The sequence below is a fragment of the Caretta caretta genome, chromosome 3, assembly GCF_965140235.1.
Source record: "Caretta caretta isolate rCarCar2 chromosome 3, rCarCar1.hap1, whole genome shotgun sequence".
NCBI classification, from domain to species: Eukaryota; Metazoa; Chordata; order Testudines; family Cheloniidae; genus Caretta; species Caretta caretta.
This window is the reverse complement of record NC_134208.1, coordinates 48,320,731-48,337,514: the sequence shown is the minus strand read 5'-3', so window position 1 is coordinate 48,337,514 and position 16,784 is coordinate 48,320,731. Positions and strand designations below refer to the sequence as shown.

Here is a 16,784-nt window from a genome sequence, read left to right as displayed (position 1 = left end):
TTTGTTCCCCTTTTCTGAACCTTTTCCAATTCCAATAGATCTTTCTTGAGATGGGGCAACCACATCTGCACGCAGTATTCAAGGTGTGGGCATACCATGGATTTATATAGAGGCAATATGATATTTTCTGTCTTATTATCTATCCCTTTCTTGATGATTCCCAACATTCTGTTCGCTTTTTTGACTGCCGCTGCACATTGAATGGATGATTTCAGAGAACTATCCACAATGATTCCAAGCTCTCTTTCTTGACTGGTAACAGCTAATTTAGACCCCATCATTGTATATGTATAGTTAGGATTATGTTTTCCAATGTGCATTACTTTGCATTTATGAACTTTAAATTTCATTTGCCATTTTGTTGCCTAATCACACAGTTTTTTGAGATCCATTTGTAGCTCTTCGCAGTCTGTCTGGGACTTAACTATCTTGAGTAGTTTTGTATCATCTACAAATTTTGCCACCTCACTGTTTACCCCTTTTTCCAGATCGTTTATGAATATGTTAAATAGGTCTGGGCCAGGTACAGATCCCTGGGGGACAGCACTATTTACCTCTCTCCATTCTGAAAACTGACCATTTATTCATACTCTTTGTTTCCTATCTTTTAACCAGTTACCAATCCATGAGAGAACCTTCCCTCTTATCCCATGACTGCTTTTTTTTCTTAAGAGCCTTTGGTGAGGGACCTTGTCAAAGGCTTTTTGAAAATCTAAATACGCTATATCCACTGGATCTCTTTTTTCCGCATGCTTATTGACCCCCTGAAAGAATTCTAGTAGATTGGTGAGGCATGATTTCCCTTTACAAAATCCATGTTGACTATTTCCCAACAAATTATGTTCATCTATGTGTCTGACAATTTTGTTCTTTACGATAGTTTCAACCAATTTGCCCGGTACTGAAGTGGGGCTTACTGGCCTGTAGTTGCCAGAGTTAGCTCTGGAGCACTTTTTAAAAATTGGCGTCACATTAGCTATCCTCCAGTCATTTGGTACAGAAGCTGATTTAAATGATAGGTTACAGATGACAGTTAGTAGTCCTGCAATTTCACATTTGAGTTCCTTCAGAACTGTTGGGTGAATTCCATCAGGTCCTGGAGACTTATAGACAATGGGAGTCTTTCTATTGACTTTCTAGGATTCCGATCAGGACCCAGGATTCCAACTACCTATAGGACAGTGAAAATGCAAGCAGTGCTATAAATAGTTTGATGGTGGGAAACTTAGAAATTCTTATAATAATAATACTTATCAGCCATAACAAAGGGAGAGAAAAGCATTATTATTATGATTATTATTTCTATTATTATTATTAATTATTATTATTATTATTATTATGCTGAAGATATACACATATATTTTACAGATGCTGGTTTCTGAAATTGAAATGAAACAAAATAAAATAGATGAATGCCAGAAATATTCAGAGCAATACTCAGCTTCAGTAAAGGTAAGAAAAATTATACACATATAATAGAGTTTAATTTGATAATAAGTACTTGTAGCACCTTAGAGACTAACCAATTTATTTGAGCATGAGCTTTCGCGAGCTACAGCTCACTTCATCAGATGTATACCGTGGAAACTGCAGCAGACTTTATATATACACAGAGAATATGAAACAATACCTCCTCCCACCCCACTGTCCTGCTGGTAATAGCTTATCTAAAGTGATCATCAGGTGGGCCATTTCCAGCACAAATCCAGGTTTTCTCACCCTCCACCCCCCCACACAAATTCACTCTCCTGCTGGTGCTAGCCCATCCAAAGTGACAACTCTTTACATAATCAAGTCGGGCTATTTCCTGCATAAATCCAGGTTTTCTCACATCCCCCCCACCCCCATACACACACAAACTCACTCTCCTGCTGGTAATAGCTCATCTAAACTGACCACTTTCCAAGTTTAAATCTAAGTTAAACCAGAACATCTGGGGGGGGGGGGGTAGGAAAAAACAAGAGGAAACAGGCTACCTTGCATAATGACTTAGCCACTCCCAGTCTCTATTTAAGCCTAAATTAATAGTATCCAATTTGCAAATGAATTCCAATTCAGCAGTTTCTCAGACATGAAGGTCGCTATCTTAAAACAAAAAAACTTCAAATCCAGACTCCAGCGAGAAACTGCTGAATTGGAATTCATTTGCAAATTGGATACTATTAATTTAGGCTTGAATAGAGACTGGGAGTGGCTAAGTCATTATGCAAGGTAGCCTGTTTCCTCTTGTTTTTTCCTACCCCCCCCCCCCCCCGATGTTCTGGTTTAACTTAGATTTAAACTTGGAGAGTGGTCAGTTTAGATGAGCTATTACCAGCAGGAGAGTGAGTTTGTGTGTGTATGGGGGTGGGGGGGATGTGAGAAAACCTGGATTTATGCAGGAAATAGCCCGACTTGATTATGTAAAGAGTTGTCACTTTGGATGGGCTAGCACCAGCAGGAGAGTGAATTTGTGTGGGGGGGTGGAGGGTGAGAAAACCTGGATTTGTGCTGGAAATGGCCCACCTGATGATCACTTTAGATAAGCTATTACCAGCAGGACAGTGGGATGGGAGGAGGTATTGTTTCATATTCTCTGTGTATATATAAAGTCTGCTGTAGTTTCCACGGTATACATCTGATGAAGTGAGCTGTAGCTCACGAAAGCTCATGCTCAAATAAATTGGTTAGTCTCTAAGGTGCTACAAGTACTCCTTTTCTTTTTGCGAATACAGACTAACACGGCTGTTACTCTGAAACCTGTAATTTGATAATGTGTCCTTTACATGTATACTGGTATTGTACAATGGATATAACATGCAAGCAGTGGTGCTCTGCTGCTAAATTGCATTATAAATACGTTATTTAATGTCAGTGTGATAGAGAGTGCTGATAACTTTTCTGACTGCATTATTTTTACAGGATTATGAACTGCAGACAATGACATACAGGGCTATGGTTGACTCACAACAAAAATCTCCAGTGAAACGCCGGAGAATGCAGAGCTCATCTGACTTCATTATACAAGAGGTAACTGGATGTTCTTGACAGGGAAATGTGCATTCATTTAGCAGCCTGTTGTAGAGTGGAGGAAATGCAACACTGGAATTTATTAATAATTAAATGTAGTAACCCCACACATGATCTTTACTGTACATAGACAAATCCTGATGTAAATATACTCTTATACATCTCACAGTATCTGATTATATATTTGAATGTTGGTGTTGATAAACAGTTAACAAAAGACCCATGAAAAGCTTGGATGAGAAACATGGAAAACAGAGAAAAATAAAACTGTTTATTAACATGGTGAGACAAATCATGTCTCAGGCTGCCACCCCATGGGTAGCTTTCACCATCACTGTGGTGCCCCAAGGCTCTGTTGTAGCAGATTCAGAGGCTATGCCTCCCTGCAGCCCATTTGTGCATGCAGAGGTGCAATTTTGTCCCCAGAGGACTGATTGAGTACAAGAGTGAATGGGGCAGGTTGGCCTGGAAGTGACTCTCTCTAGCTGACAATTCTGAAACAGGAGCTGACAGCCAGAAACAAAGACCTAGGCTGATAGGGATGAAGATGCTCTATCTATCCATCCAGCTATCAAGGGGTTAAGATTTTGAAGCCCCTCCAACATAAGATAGGGACCTTAGGTCCTTTCACTCAGGCTGGAGTACGATTGGGGATACTACAGCTCTAGGGGGTGGAATTTTCCAAAGCCCCAGGGTGACACAGGAGCACAAATGTCATTCAAGTTACTTTGGTACTTTTGAAAATTCCACTCTAGTGCTACGGTACCAGAGGAGTTAGGATCTTTGTGATTAGAAAGATTATTTCCTTGAGTTTGTTCTCCCCACATTCTTTTGTCCCCAGAGTTCCACCACACCAGTTACCCACCTAGCAGATGCAGGTCACTTCCATTCAGCCTCTTACATACCAGGCTGACCATTCTTAGGGTCAGTTGGTCCTCTGAACAGACTGTTTATGTGGTTCTTTGTGACTATTATGTTCCTGAAACCAAGATCAGGATTTGTCTTATTACGAGCTCTGTGCCATATATAACTTTCGTAAAGGCCAGTTTAAGTCTAGAACTAGTTCTTGGACATTATTGGAATGCATTCCAAGTCACTGTGAGTGGTACCATTTTCCTCTTCCCTTTTCCTCTTTTGTTTCTATGCAGTTCATGGATTTACGAACACGCTACACTGCCTTGGTGACCCTGATGACCCAGTATATTAAATTTGCTGGTGACTCTTTGAAAAGACTGGAAGAAGAAGAGGTAGGTCGCAGGAAAATAGAAACCTTTTTGTTGGGGGAAATAAAACAGCTATTGGACTTGGATCATAATTTTAGCTGAAAATACTAAGAACTGAAATTCCTTATATACCTCACATACATGGGAATATATGGATATTGATCTGTGCGGCTATTGTTCGTATGAACACTGATGTCTGTCTGCAAAGTCCTCACATTCCATCAGTCCTTCCAGATGGGAGGGTCACATTACAGGGACCCACTGTGATTCACTGAATTCTGCAGAGAAGGAAATTATCTGTAGGACAAGAGAAATTATAATGCACCGGGACAGTTTTACTTAAGACCTAGCACAAATTAGCTGGTAGTGATGGGTCCCTTTGAGTCAAACATTTTTTTAAAACTTTTTTATTTCTAATAAACAAGGAAAATATAAAAGTATACCTCTGTAAAGAAAATAATTTAAATTTCCACCAAAAGCTGTCCATCTTTATAAATCATAATTCATCATCTATGTTCAGACATAGACAATACTTGCTTTTTAATTTTTGAAAATTTAATTTGCAGTTTTATTTTTACCACAGAAACCACACTGGATGTTTGGAATGTGAACTGTATTTATTTGGTGTATATTTGAGGGCTGGATATATGCTGTACTTACAAATGCAAGCTGAAATTTGCCCCTGTGCAGAGAGCCAGCCCAACTCCCATGCACTATTAATGTCCTATTTAAGTCCTAGTTAGTGTGCTTAAATGGGACCTAAGTGGTGCTTAGGTCTTCCATTATCCCTCTGCACAGGGTTGAATTTCATCTGCAGCATGCACACAAGCTTGCTTTTAGTGCATAAGGAATTTCTTATTTAAATAGGGGAGTGCAATAACCCCTTCACTAATTTCTTAAGTTTGTTTTGATGCCTTTTAAATGTTTAGGCTTCTTTTTCTTTTGTCATTCTTCTGCATTGATTCTTTGAGGCAAATTAACATTTTTGACAGTGAGTATGAGGTCTCGTTAACAAGAATAAATGGAGACTATAAAAATTTGTTCAAAAATACGCAGTTTAAATCAATGCTTTAAAGATTTAAACAGAGAATATTATCTACTCTTCACTTTCTTTAAAAATATCATGTGTTTCTAAAGCAATTATATATTTACTCTTTAAGGATGATAGGGTCTTAATTTATACACTGTATCCTCATAGTTTTCTGCCAAATCATATACTGAACGATTTGTCCAGTATCAAAAATACATAAAACAGGATTGGAGTTATTTTAACAAGTTTTAATTTTTAATATTTATTTACGTAATCATTGGACAAGACGCTGGATCCTTAAAGGGATGTTAAATAATCTTGCTGCCATCTTTGTCTTTGCTGCATGTTCTTTCTGTCACACACCTCTGAACAGAATAGCATAAGTATGAAAAGTGTACATCTTTTTTTTTTTTTTTTACCATGTAGCATCTGTTGCATGAGATATTGGTTTTTCACAATCTAAGGAGGCTTTATGTTTATAATTCATGCTGCTGTTAAAAATGAAAACAAAAAAGAAAAATATCTAGAGACCAAGACATTTGTCGGGTTTGACTGGTTGGTTTCAAGTTTCTCAAGAATAATTGAATTTTATAAACCATTTTTGTCTGTTCCGAGCTGTGTCTGCAAGACTGTTTTTTGCAAAACATATGCAGAGTTCTACTTCCTTGATAACTTCTTAGTAGATAATTTAAGGTTGCTTTCTAATTGCAAAGCACTATATTAATTCCTTTTGGAATCAAAGTAGCGTATCCTGGAGCTTTTCCATTTCAAAGCAGAAACAGTCATCAATTTTTCTGGGATTATACTTCTAATTTCTTCCTCTGACATTCAGGACTTTATTCTATCCTTGTCTTTGTTAAGAATTCTGAATGATGTCATTAAGAGTTTGGTGCATAGAAAAAGGATAAAATAAGGTCTTTGCTATGAAGTCTTTGACATTTAAAATCTAAATTTAAACCTGTGTGCTGTCAGCTCAGAGTTTATCCACTGAGCCTGAATTCCAGAAAACCATGATGGTAGCTGTAGTTTTTGAACCTTTGGGATGTGATGAAACAGTTGAACAAAGACAGAAAAACACAGTAGGAGAAAACCCAATAGATGACAGATTTGCAGAAAGATATTTCTCATAGTATATCTGAGAGTAAGTTGGAAATTCAAAGAAAAGAATTTGATACTGACATACATGATAAAATCATAACGGACAGAACATCAAAGCAACTGTTGAAGCCTCATGGTCAAGAAAGTGCTGGTAAAAATAATGGAGAAGAGCAGCTACATACAGGAAAGGAAGTAACCACCCTTTCTGGTAAACAGCATCAAAACACAGAATGGTAGAAATCTCAAATTTGTGTCATTGTTAATATAAATGACGATTCTGGTGAGGTGTAAAATCAGCCAATTGTTGATGGAATGAGACAGGAAACGGGGAGAGCCGAAGAAGTTTTATGAAGTATTAGTGGAGAAAATGCATGAAATCAAAGAAAAAGATGTTTTAAGAAGAGCAAGGGAAGATGCTCCAACAAAGGAGAAACATGGGTTGTATTCAGAAACTAACTTTAAGCTAATGATGAAGAGAGATGATGTCATTCAAAAGACTGGAAGATATGCTGTGGGTGCCAACCCAAACAGGAAACAAGAACATCTTTCAACGAGACCACTTGCTGAAAATCTACTATGCTAAATGCTAAAGATCATAGCCTCAACGGAAGCAGTGACAATGTGTCTTTAAACTTTGAAGACGAGTTGCAAGAGAGTGTTGAAACTATATCAACTGTAAAGCAGGAAACCACCCCCAGAGAGATGAAAGTGTTACAAGGGAAGTGAAAAGACGACAAAGCTGAATTTGCAGCCTGTGAGGAAGATAGCATTTCTGATGCAGATGAAGGGAACACAAACAAACTCCATAATGCCCCTTTTGGATGACAGCTGTTTTGTAGCAGAAAACAACTCTCCAGAAAGACGAACTCTAAATCCAACTCAAGCACAGAATATAGTTCAAGCAAATATTGCATACCTGTTTGGTATTTCAAAGGGAAGCAGCATATAGAAAATGCTTCAGAACGACTTATATTAAATTTTGAAAAGTCACGAATACACAGTGGTCCAGGTTTAGAGGGACAACTTTTAGGGGAGACAAATGTAAAAATAACCAGTTCAATGAAAGAAGTAATTCCAAGGGAAGAGAATATTTTTCCAGTTTCAGAAGCTGAATTAGCAAACATACAATTTGGAAATGACAGTAGAGAAAATAAAGAGAATTTGACACAGACTAAGATTCATAGTTTGGCCAATACAGGCATCAGCTTGAACAAACAGGGTGCAGAAGATGAATTAGATCAGTACCAACAAACGGAAGATTTATTGCTGTTTGCAGAAATGCAGAGTAAAGGTAGGTTTCAGAGTAACAGCCGTGTTAGTCTGTATTCGCAAAAAGAAAAGGAGTACTTGTGGCACCTTAGAGACTAACCAATTTATTTGAGCATAAGCTTTCGTGAGCTACAGCTCACTTCATCGGATGCATACTGTGGAAACTGCAGAAGACATTATATACACAGAGACCATGAAACAATACCTCCTCCCATCCCACTCTCCTGCTGGTAATAGCTTATCTAAAGTGATCACTCTCCTTACAATGTGTATGATAATCAAGTTGGGCCATTTCCAGCACAAATCCAGGTTTTCTCACCCTCCGCCCCCCCCCCCCCCACACACACACAAACTGACTCTCCTGCTGGTAATAGCCCATCCAAAGTGACCACTCTCTTTACGATGTGTATGATAATCAAGGTGGGCCATTTCCAGCACAAATCCAGGTTTTCTCACCCCCCACCCTCCCTCCAAAAACCACACACACAAACTCACTCTCCTGCTGGTAAAAATCCTAGCACCAAGGTACCTGAAATAGACAATAAGCTCCAGACAGTAAAATGAAAACACAGAAACGGAACATTAATTCTGGGGAAAAGCAAAGCAAATAAAAAGTAATGACATGGGTGATGAAGAGAAAAAGAACAGAAAAAAATATTGAGGTACCAGAAGTATTCTCTTAATGCAAATCAAACACCAATTAAAAATAATTACCATTCAAAAATCAATCTAACTCAGTATTTGAATCTTGGACAAAAAGATCTGAAGGTGGAGCTGATTTAAAGTTGATTGAGCATAACTATAAATTAATATGTTGTTGTTCTATTAATCAGTATAAATTCAGAGATGGCAAAACAATTGATTTTTTTCAATAATTTTGAATTTGTTTCATCAAATTTTAATGTCACAATGTTATACTAGCAGGTATACCTCCCAGCTGATGCCTCACATTGCTAATCAGAAAGAGTGCAAGATTGCATAATAGCAACATTTAATTTGTGATCCTAGATGCAACTGCAATCAGATTCTCAATTTTAATTGTCTAAAAACACTTTACATTTAATACGTTTGTTGTGTAACTGTCAGCATAAAAGGAGATGCTCCTAAGATGATCCAGTTTAATCCCAACATCTGTAAGGGTGTGTCTGCACTGCAATAAATGACCCACAGCAGCAAATATCAGAGCCTGGGTCAACAGACTCAGGCCTATGGAGCGCATGCTGCAGGACTAAAAATAGCAGTGTAGATGTTCTGGCTTGGGCTGGAACCCGGGTTCTGAGACCCACATCTTTGATGGGGTTGCAGAGCCTAGGCACCAGCCTGAACCTGAACTTCTACAATGTTGTTTTTAGCCCCACAGCTTGAGTTGATCCAGGCTAAGAAACTTGCTGCTGCAGGTTGTTTTTTATTTTTTTTTCAGTGTAGACATTTCCTAAGTGTTTACTTAAAATCATCCAAGTGAAGGAGGAAAAGAGGGAATGAAGCTGCCTTTTCATTAGTACTTCTTGTGATATGTAAGTGTAGTCTCATTGCAACTGAAATCAGGCAAGTTTGTTAAAATAAAATAACCTTCTGTCTATTAGAAAAATTGCTTGCTTTTTACCTCACACTAGGCCTTGCCTTCACTAGGAAGAAACCTGTGTTCTTACCTCATGTTAGCGAACATGATAAAATTCTAGTGAAGACAAGGCAATTGTAGTTTGAACACGTTAGCAGGTCGAGATGAACCCTCTTCTCCCTCCTAGTGTCTACCTCCATCTGCTAATGTGCGGAAACTACTTCCTCCATCTGCTTATGCATGGAAACTACTATCTGCCCTCTCTTCATTAAGAGTTTACTATCTCCTAGTTGACATGTATTAGCTAACACATGGTAAGAAAACACCTTTTTTCCTAGTGTGGACACATCCTGAGTGCAGCTTCATGTATTATTTCTTTTCTTGGGCAGATTTCCAAATTTGTGTTGTATTATGTTTGTTGTAAACATAAAATGCTTTAAATTCCTACTGAACCAAACTGGAAATGCTGAACTTCCTTGACCTGTGTGATCCTTGCATATTGTGTTTTGTTCATTACTTGTTATAGCTATTTGTTTTGAGCAAGATCATATGCAAGTGGCTGTCTGACTTTTCTAACCATTTAGTGCTTGCTGAGTAACAAAAGAGATTCTTTGGGACTTCTCCCCTTTGTGGATTCCTTTATGAAGGATTTTTTCATCGTGAACTAATGATTTCTTGTCTGAAGCTTACTATGTAAGGAGAAGGTGATGGTGGTGGGAACTGCTCATCCTACTGTATTGACATGCCGAATATACGTTAGTAAGTATTTTCAACTATGTTTTGAAAATAATACAACAGATTTCACATGCTATATTAAAAAAGAACAGATTTAAACATATTTGTATATTTTAAATTTTCTTATAGATTATAAACAATGAGGCGGAATCAGCACGTGCAGCATACTCAGATCTGATGGCGCAACAGAAGTCAACAATTGATGAGAACAGAAAACTTATGGGAAAGATAAATGAGCTTGAGAAAATGTTAGAGGAGTTGAAGAAACAAAAGTTCCATGTAGAACAGGAACTCCCCAAAGTGAAGGAAGCTGCAGACAATGAGCTGAAGAAACAGCAGAAGTATGTGGAAGAGATATCTTTTCAGAAAACCAAGGCTGAGCAAGAGGCAAAGCGGTATCAGATAGAACTTGAGAGCATTGCTAAAGAGAAAGTATCTGCAGAGCAGGAGTTAGAACATGTAAGGCAGCTCATCTTGCAGGCAGAGGCTCAAAGAAGTGTAGTTGAAGAAAACCTCAGAGCTTTTAGAACTCAAATAGAGGAAAGTACTGCTGCTAGAAGAAAACTTGAAGAGCACCTGAGAAGGAAAGACACAAATCTTCAGGATTTAGAGCAGCAGAAAAAAGCTTTAATGGCAGAATTGAGGAAAAAAACAGAAGGAGAGGAAAAGCTTATGAAACTAATAAAGCAAATGGAACAAGGTTTTGAGTATCAAGGGAATCTAGCAGAAATAAAGCTCCAAGAGAAAGAGAAAACTGAAGCTAGAAGGCAAATAGTTGAAAGCAGATATTCCTTAATAAGAGAGAATGTGCTGCCAACTTGCACATCTGTGCAAGACAAGCATTATCGGGTTGATTCTGAAATTACAGGTTTCCAGAAAAAACTAGAAATAAAGAAAGTAGAGGAGCTTATACAGCAGGTAGATGAGCTGACTATTGCCAACAAAAAGGCTGAAAAAAACATTAAAGATCTAAAATACGAACTGAATGATCTTGAACTTCAGAAAGCATCAGCTGAAGAAAAGGCTCGTTTACTAAAAGAGAAATTAGATGATGCCAATAATACACTTAAATGTCTGAAAATTGAGTTGGACCAAAAAGATCAGGTAGAGCAGGGATATTTGCAACAGTTGAAAGAACTTGATAGGCAGCTGCACAAAACCACAGGTAAAGCTGAAGAGGTAATGCAAGAGGCCATAGATCTTAAGAAAATTAAAGTAAATTATCAAGAAGAGATGAAATCTCTTCAGCAGGAAAAGGCACAGTTAAAAAGGGAAGTAGAGGAATTGACTAGATCACACACACAAATTGAAATCACTATTCAGCATTTAAATTCACAAATCAACTCTCTCCAGAAAGAGAAGATGATAGCTGAACAAAGAACACAGTCATGCAGAGGAGAAGCAAATAATCTGCAAGAACAGTATAAAAAAATCCAGGAACAGCTGCTTCAAAAGACAAGAGCAGAGAATGAAAATCAACAGAAGATTCAAAAGGTGAAAGACGACTTGGCCAAAAGCCATCATTTGGCAGAATCATTGAAACAAAAGGTAGAAGAGCTTACCAGATCGAATACTGAAACCAAAATAATGATGCAACAAATTCAGTCTGAATCAGAGAGGATAATTTTGGAGAAACAAAGTATTCAGAGAAAAAATGATGCCTTAAAAACCCTAGCAGATGGTTTTAAAGAGCAGCTACGTACCACAAATGAACAGTTGCACAAGCAGATAATAACTGAGCAAGAATTCATAAGTAAAGTCAAAGGTCTAGAAGATGACCTAATAAAAACAAAAACATTAGCCAGTGAATTTAAGCAGAACTGTGATAAGCAGGGAGCTTTCAAACTGAACGCTGAGATAGAGGTTAAAAATCTAAATGCACAACTAAATTCTTTCACTGTTGAAAAGAGGTTGAGTGAGCAGAAAATACAGCTACAGCAAACTCATATACAAGAGCTAAATAGTAAACTGAAGAAGCTGCAGGATGAATTCCATCAAAAGACCCTAGATGAGCAAACGGCACGCAAAAAGATGGCTCTGTTTCAGGAAGAGTCCATTAGGTTTAAACATTCTGCAGAGGAATTTAGAAAAAAAGTTGAAAAACTACTGGAATCCCATAGCATCACTGAAAATGACATTTCGGGTATAAGACTGGAATGTGTCACTCTGCAGCAAGAAAAAGATATGGCTGAAGAGAATATTAAATTGTACAAGATGCAAATTGAAGATCTGCAAGAAAGACTTCAGAAATGTCGTGAGCAACTACAACAAGGAAATCATGCTGAAATGGATTATTTTCAGAAATATCGGAAACTTGAGGAGGAATTGGAGGTACAGAGGCGCATGGTGGAGACCCTAAAACAGGATATGGACATGCCAATGAAGGAACGTGAACACCAGTTCCTAATGTTTCAGAATGGAGTTAAGCAACATAATAACATCAAAGATTCTATATTCAAATTGGACTTTGAGAAGAAGGGAAAGGAGTTTAATTACCTGGGAGAAACCTCACCTAGAGATTTAGAACAACTTCATCCATGTGCAAAAACAACTTCTTCATTGTTCAGACAGAAACAGGAGAGACAGGTTGATATAAACATTCCGGGGTTTAAAATGGATCGATTAGGAGAAAAGGAGCTGCACCTGGGTGCTGATGATACAGAACCAAAAGAGGCGCAGCTCCAGTTGTCAAGAACAAACCAATCCCGAGATGATACAGGCCAACAGTCTTTTACAGAGTTTGTTTCTCAGACAAGCACCCAGCTCCAGATAACTTTTGATAAAACAGACCCCATGACAAGAATATCAGAAATAGACAAATTAAGAGATAAAAACTTTCACACTTCCTGGCAAGCTACTAGGCATGAAGAAGAAAAACATGGAACAGGACTAGTAAAGCTCATGCACCCTTTGGAGGTATACTCTGAGTTTTGTTGACATTTGCCTTGCTGGTGCTGGTTTTTATTATTCCATTCTTTAAAAGTTGGTATTGCTGTTCTATGCTCTCTGTTGTATACTCTTTTTATTCTGGTGTATGGGGACCTCTTCTGCTTATCTATGTACATTATAACAGGTTTCAGAGTAGCAGCCGTGTTAGTCTGTATCCGCAAAAAGAAAGGGAGTACTTGTGGCACCTTAGAGACTAACAAATTTATTTGAGCATAAGCTTTCGTGAGCTACAGCTCACTTCATCAGATGCAGTGAGCTGTAGCTCACGAAAGCTTATGCTCAAATAAATTTGTTAGTTTCTAAGGTGCACAAGTACTCCTTTTCTTTTTATGTACATTATAGAAATTCACATACAATGATTATACTCAGTTATGGTTAAAAGTGCATTGAGTGATATCAATAAGTGCAGGTAATAAGCACAGAATAAAATTTCTACCTTGCATTTCATCCACATTCCCATTAATCTATCCTTTCTGAAATGAATATTTGAGGTGTACCATTTAAAAAAAATATATAGTTAATAATATTCTGTGCAGTCCATGCTAATAAAATTTCTTATTCATGATTTCTGCTGTTCACTTTCTCCATTGCATTCTTCTGGTGGTGGACTTTGGCCTGAATTATGTAAAGTGCAGATTACGTTCTCCAGCTCTATTGCTCATTGTGTCAAAAAATTCCTGTTTACAGATAGTGAAGAGCAAGCAATATGATGTGCTTGTTGAAGTTACAACATTAAAACAAGAAAATGACAAGAATCTTGGTAATGAAGACAGGATGTTTGAGGGATACCAAACGTCTGAAGGTTTAAGGGGAGAAGATTTTCCAAAGATTAGCTCTTTCTTAGAGGGCAAGGATGTGAAGAATGTTGATGTGGTTCACTATGAATATTCTGCTGGGGAAGATTATCTTAAATTTCAAGGTCTCCGACATGGTGTAACTGCCAGGCAGTTGATTGAAGTTAAGCTGCTAGACAGGAGCACAGTTGAACAGCTTCATTCAGGGCATAAGTCAATTGATGAGGTTCAGAAAAGTCTTGAAATGTTTTTAACTAAACCTACTGCTATAGCTGGGCTGTACTTTGAATCCAGCAAAGAAATAATCTCTTTTACTTTAGCAGCAAAGAAAAGAATAATTGAAAAAACATTAGCATTAGCATTTTTAGAAGCCCAGGCTGCCACGGGTTTCATCATTGATCCCACAACAGGTCAGAAATATTCTGTCGATGACTCAATTGTTAAAGGACTTGTAGATAATGAGTTCAAAGGTAGACTACTTGAGGCAGAGAAAGCAGTTTTAGGATATTACTGTTCTGGTAAAATAATATCGGTGTATCAAGCTATTGAAGCTAGAATCCTGGAAAGACAAAAAGGTAAAAATATTCTTGAAGCCCAGGTTGCAAGTGGGGGAATTATTGACCCTGTAAGAAGTGTTCGTATTCCTCCAGATGTCGCAGTGCAGCTAGGCTTACTAAATAACACAATTTTAAAATTTTTACATGAACCTTCTAGTAATGCAAAGTGTTTTCAAAACCCAAATAATAGGCAAGCCATGTACTACTATGAGTTGCTGAAAATTTGTGTGTTTGATGTAGATAGCAAATGTGTTCTGCTTCCAGTTGGGGACAGAAAAATTACTAGCCCATCAGCAGAAAAAGTTAATAAAATTTCCATAGTAGACATCAAAACTGGAACAGAAATGACTTCATATGAAGCTTATCAAAGGGATTTAATTGATAAAAGTACATATCTTGAGCTATTAGAACGGGAATTTCAGTGGAAGGAGTCTACATGTTTTGATTCCTGTGGAAACTCTTCTCTTTTGCTAACAGATCTCAAAACTGGAATACAGTTTAATATTGAAGAGTCATTAACACAGGGTACAATTGACAGAACATTAGTCAATAAATATAAGGAAGGCCTCATCACAGCTAATGAGTTTGGTGATATTTTGCTTAGCAGTTCACGACCATGTAAAGATATGAACAGCCCTATTGCAGGATACTGGCTTTCTGACACCAATGAAAGAATTACAGTTCTAAAAGCCTCACGCAAAAACTTGGTGGATAGAATTACTGCCCTAAGGTGTCTTGAAGCTCAAGCCAGTACAGGAGGCATCATTGATCCATTTACTGGGAAAAAATACAGTGTTTCAGAAGCTTTGCAAAGGGAGTTAATAGATGAAATAAGTGCTAAGCAAATTCAGCAGTGTGAGTTAGTCTTTACTGGGATCATTCATCCTGTAACAAACAAAATTATGTCAGCCATTGAAGCTATGAATGTAAATGTCCTGAACAAAGACACAGGCATTCGCTGCCTGCAGTATCAATACTTGACTGGTGGACTGATAGATCCAAAATCTCAGTGCAGGTTGTCTATGGAAGATGCTATTAAGAATGGCATTATTGATGCTATCACAGCTACAAAAATGAAAGATGACAAGTCACATGTTAAAGCCATTACATGCCCCAAAACAAAGAAGAAGTTAACATACAAAGAAGCCTTGGAAAAATCTGTTTTTGATTGCCACACAGGGCTACGATTATTAGAAGCAACTGAGCCCATTAAAATAGGAATTTCTAGTCTTTATTATGCTTCGTAATAGAACAGTGATTTTGGTACTCACTTTTGGGCCAGATCCAGAGTCCATTCAATGAAAAGACTCCCATTGATCATTGGGCTGTTGGGGGGGAATTACTAATACTATTGTGTAATCATGTGAGAGTGATAACATACTATAGCAGTTAGACACAATAAAGGAATAAAGTTCATGATAGGCATGAAGTGCTTCAGTGTTTACATGATTTCATTAGGCAAAAGTCCCATTGACTTCAAAATAGGAACTGTTTTGAGTATAATATTACAATATTTCATCCAGCCATGATGGCTTCATTTAGCATTTCAAACTGCTCTTAAATCTTAAAACAAGTATTTTATATTACAAAGGTATCAAAATGTGGTACAGAGATTTCGGCTTAAATCTTTGGAACACTTACGCATACGAGACTACTCACATGCATAAAGCTACTCACATATATTCTGTTTTTGCATAATTAGATCATGCATTTGTAGTCTGGAGTGGTATTGTTTAAATTTCTCATCAACATGATTTTCCACTGATTTCAGAGGAAACTTGAATCAGTGCAATTAGTTTTTTATAAAGCTCCAGTATGTATGAGATAAGATGTATTGATATGAAATGCTTAGGGTTTTTTTATCCATTTTAAAATGTTCTTTCCTTTTTTCTTGTGATAAGTGAAAGCGTTTCAACACATTTTTAAGTACTGGAAAGTTTCCAACTACTATAGAACGCTGGATAAAAATCATGTGCTATTTGACACAAACTACAAATTCATAATATATTTATTGTGGACAAAATAATGACACCTCTGTGATTATTTTTCAGTATATCTTGGTTCAAAGTCTATAATAACACTGTACTTCCTCTTAAATGTAATTTAGTAACCTATCCTAGTGTACTCTGGCAGTGTGATACCCAGTGCTGGCTATATGCACATAAGGCTAATGCAAAGGCAGCAATTCAAAGATGCTTTAGCTTTTCTGACTACAAGCATTATTTAGATTTTAATGACTGGGCTGGGAGGGTTAATATGTTTCTGTACTGTCTATAAAATGGTTTGTGTGTGTGTGAATATGTATGTACTGTAGCCATTTTAGAATCTGTGCAAATATCTTGGAGGAATCACCTCTATTAATGTCTTCAGTTATTTCTCATATACATATATATATTTTCATATAGGTGACAGTAATGCATAAGGTAAAATAAATAAATAAAACTACTCAAACTATAGTAGCTTTTGTGGTAATAGTGGCATTGTGAGAGGATTGAGAGTTTGTAGGTCTTGCAGTTTAATATCTCAACAGTTTAAATAAATGTATTTTTTACGATGCACATT

General features: G+C 37.3%; 1 protein-coding gene across 18 annotated transcripts in view; it reads left to right on the top strand.

Moving 5' to 3' along the window:
* Positions 1-16,784, top strand: part of DST (dystonin) — a 485,843-nt gene that overhangs the window by 298,264 nt on the left and 170,795 nt on the right. For 17 of the 18 annotated variants that reach the window (XM_048845229.2, XM_075126480.1, XM_048845239.2 and 14 more), the window contains 3 exons: positions 1,369-1,452; positions 2,902-3,009; positions 4,158-4,256. In XM_048845229.2, coding sequence (XP_048701186.2) covers positions 1,369-1,452; positions 2,902-3,009; positions 4,158-4,256 — 291 coding nt within the window. Of the gene's footprint in view, positions 1-1,368; positions 1,453-2,901; positions 3,010-4,157; positions 4,257-10,051; positions 12,839-13,558; positions 16,679-16,784 lie in introns of those variants that run through there. The other variant, XM_075126485.1, reaches the window with a different exon arrangement.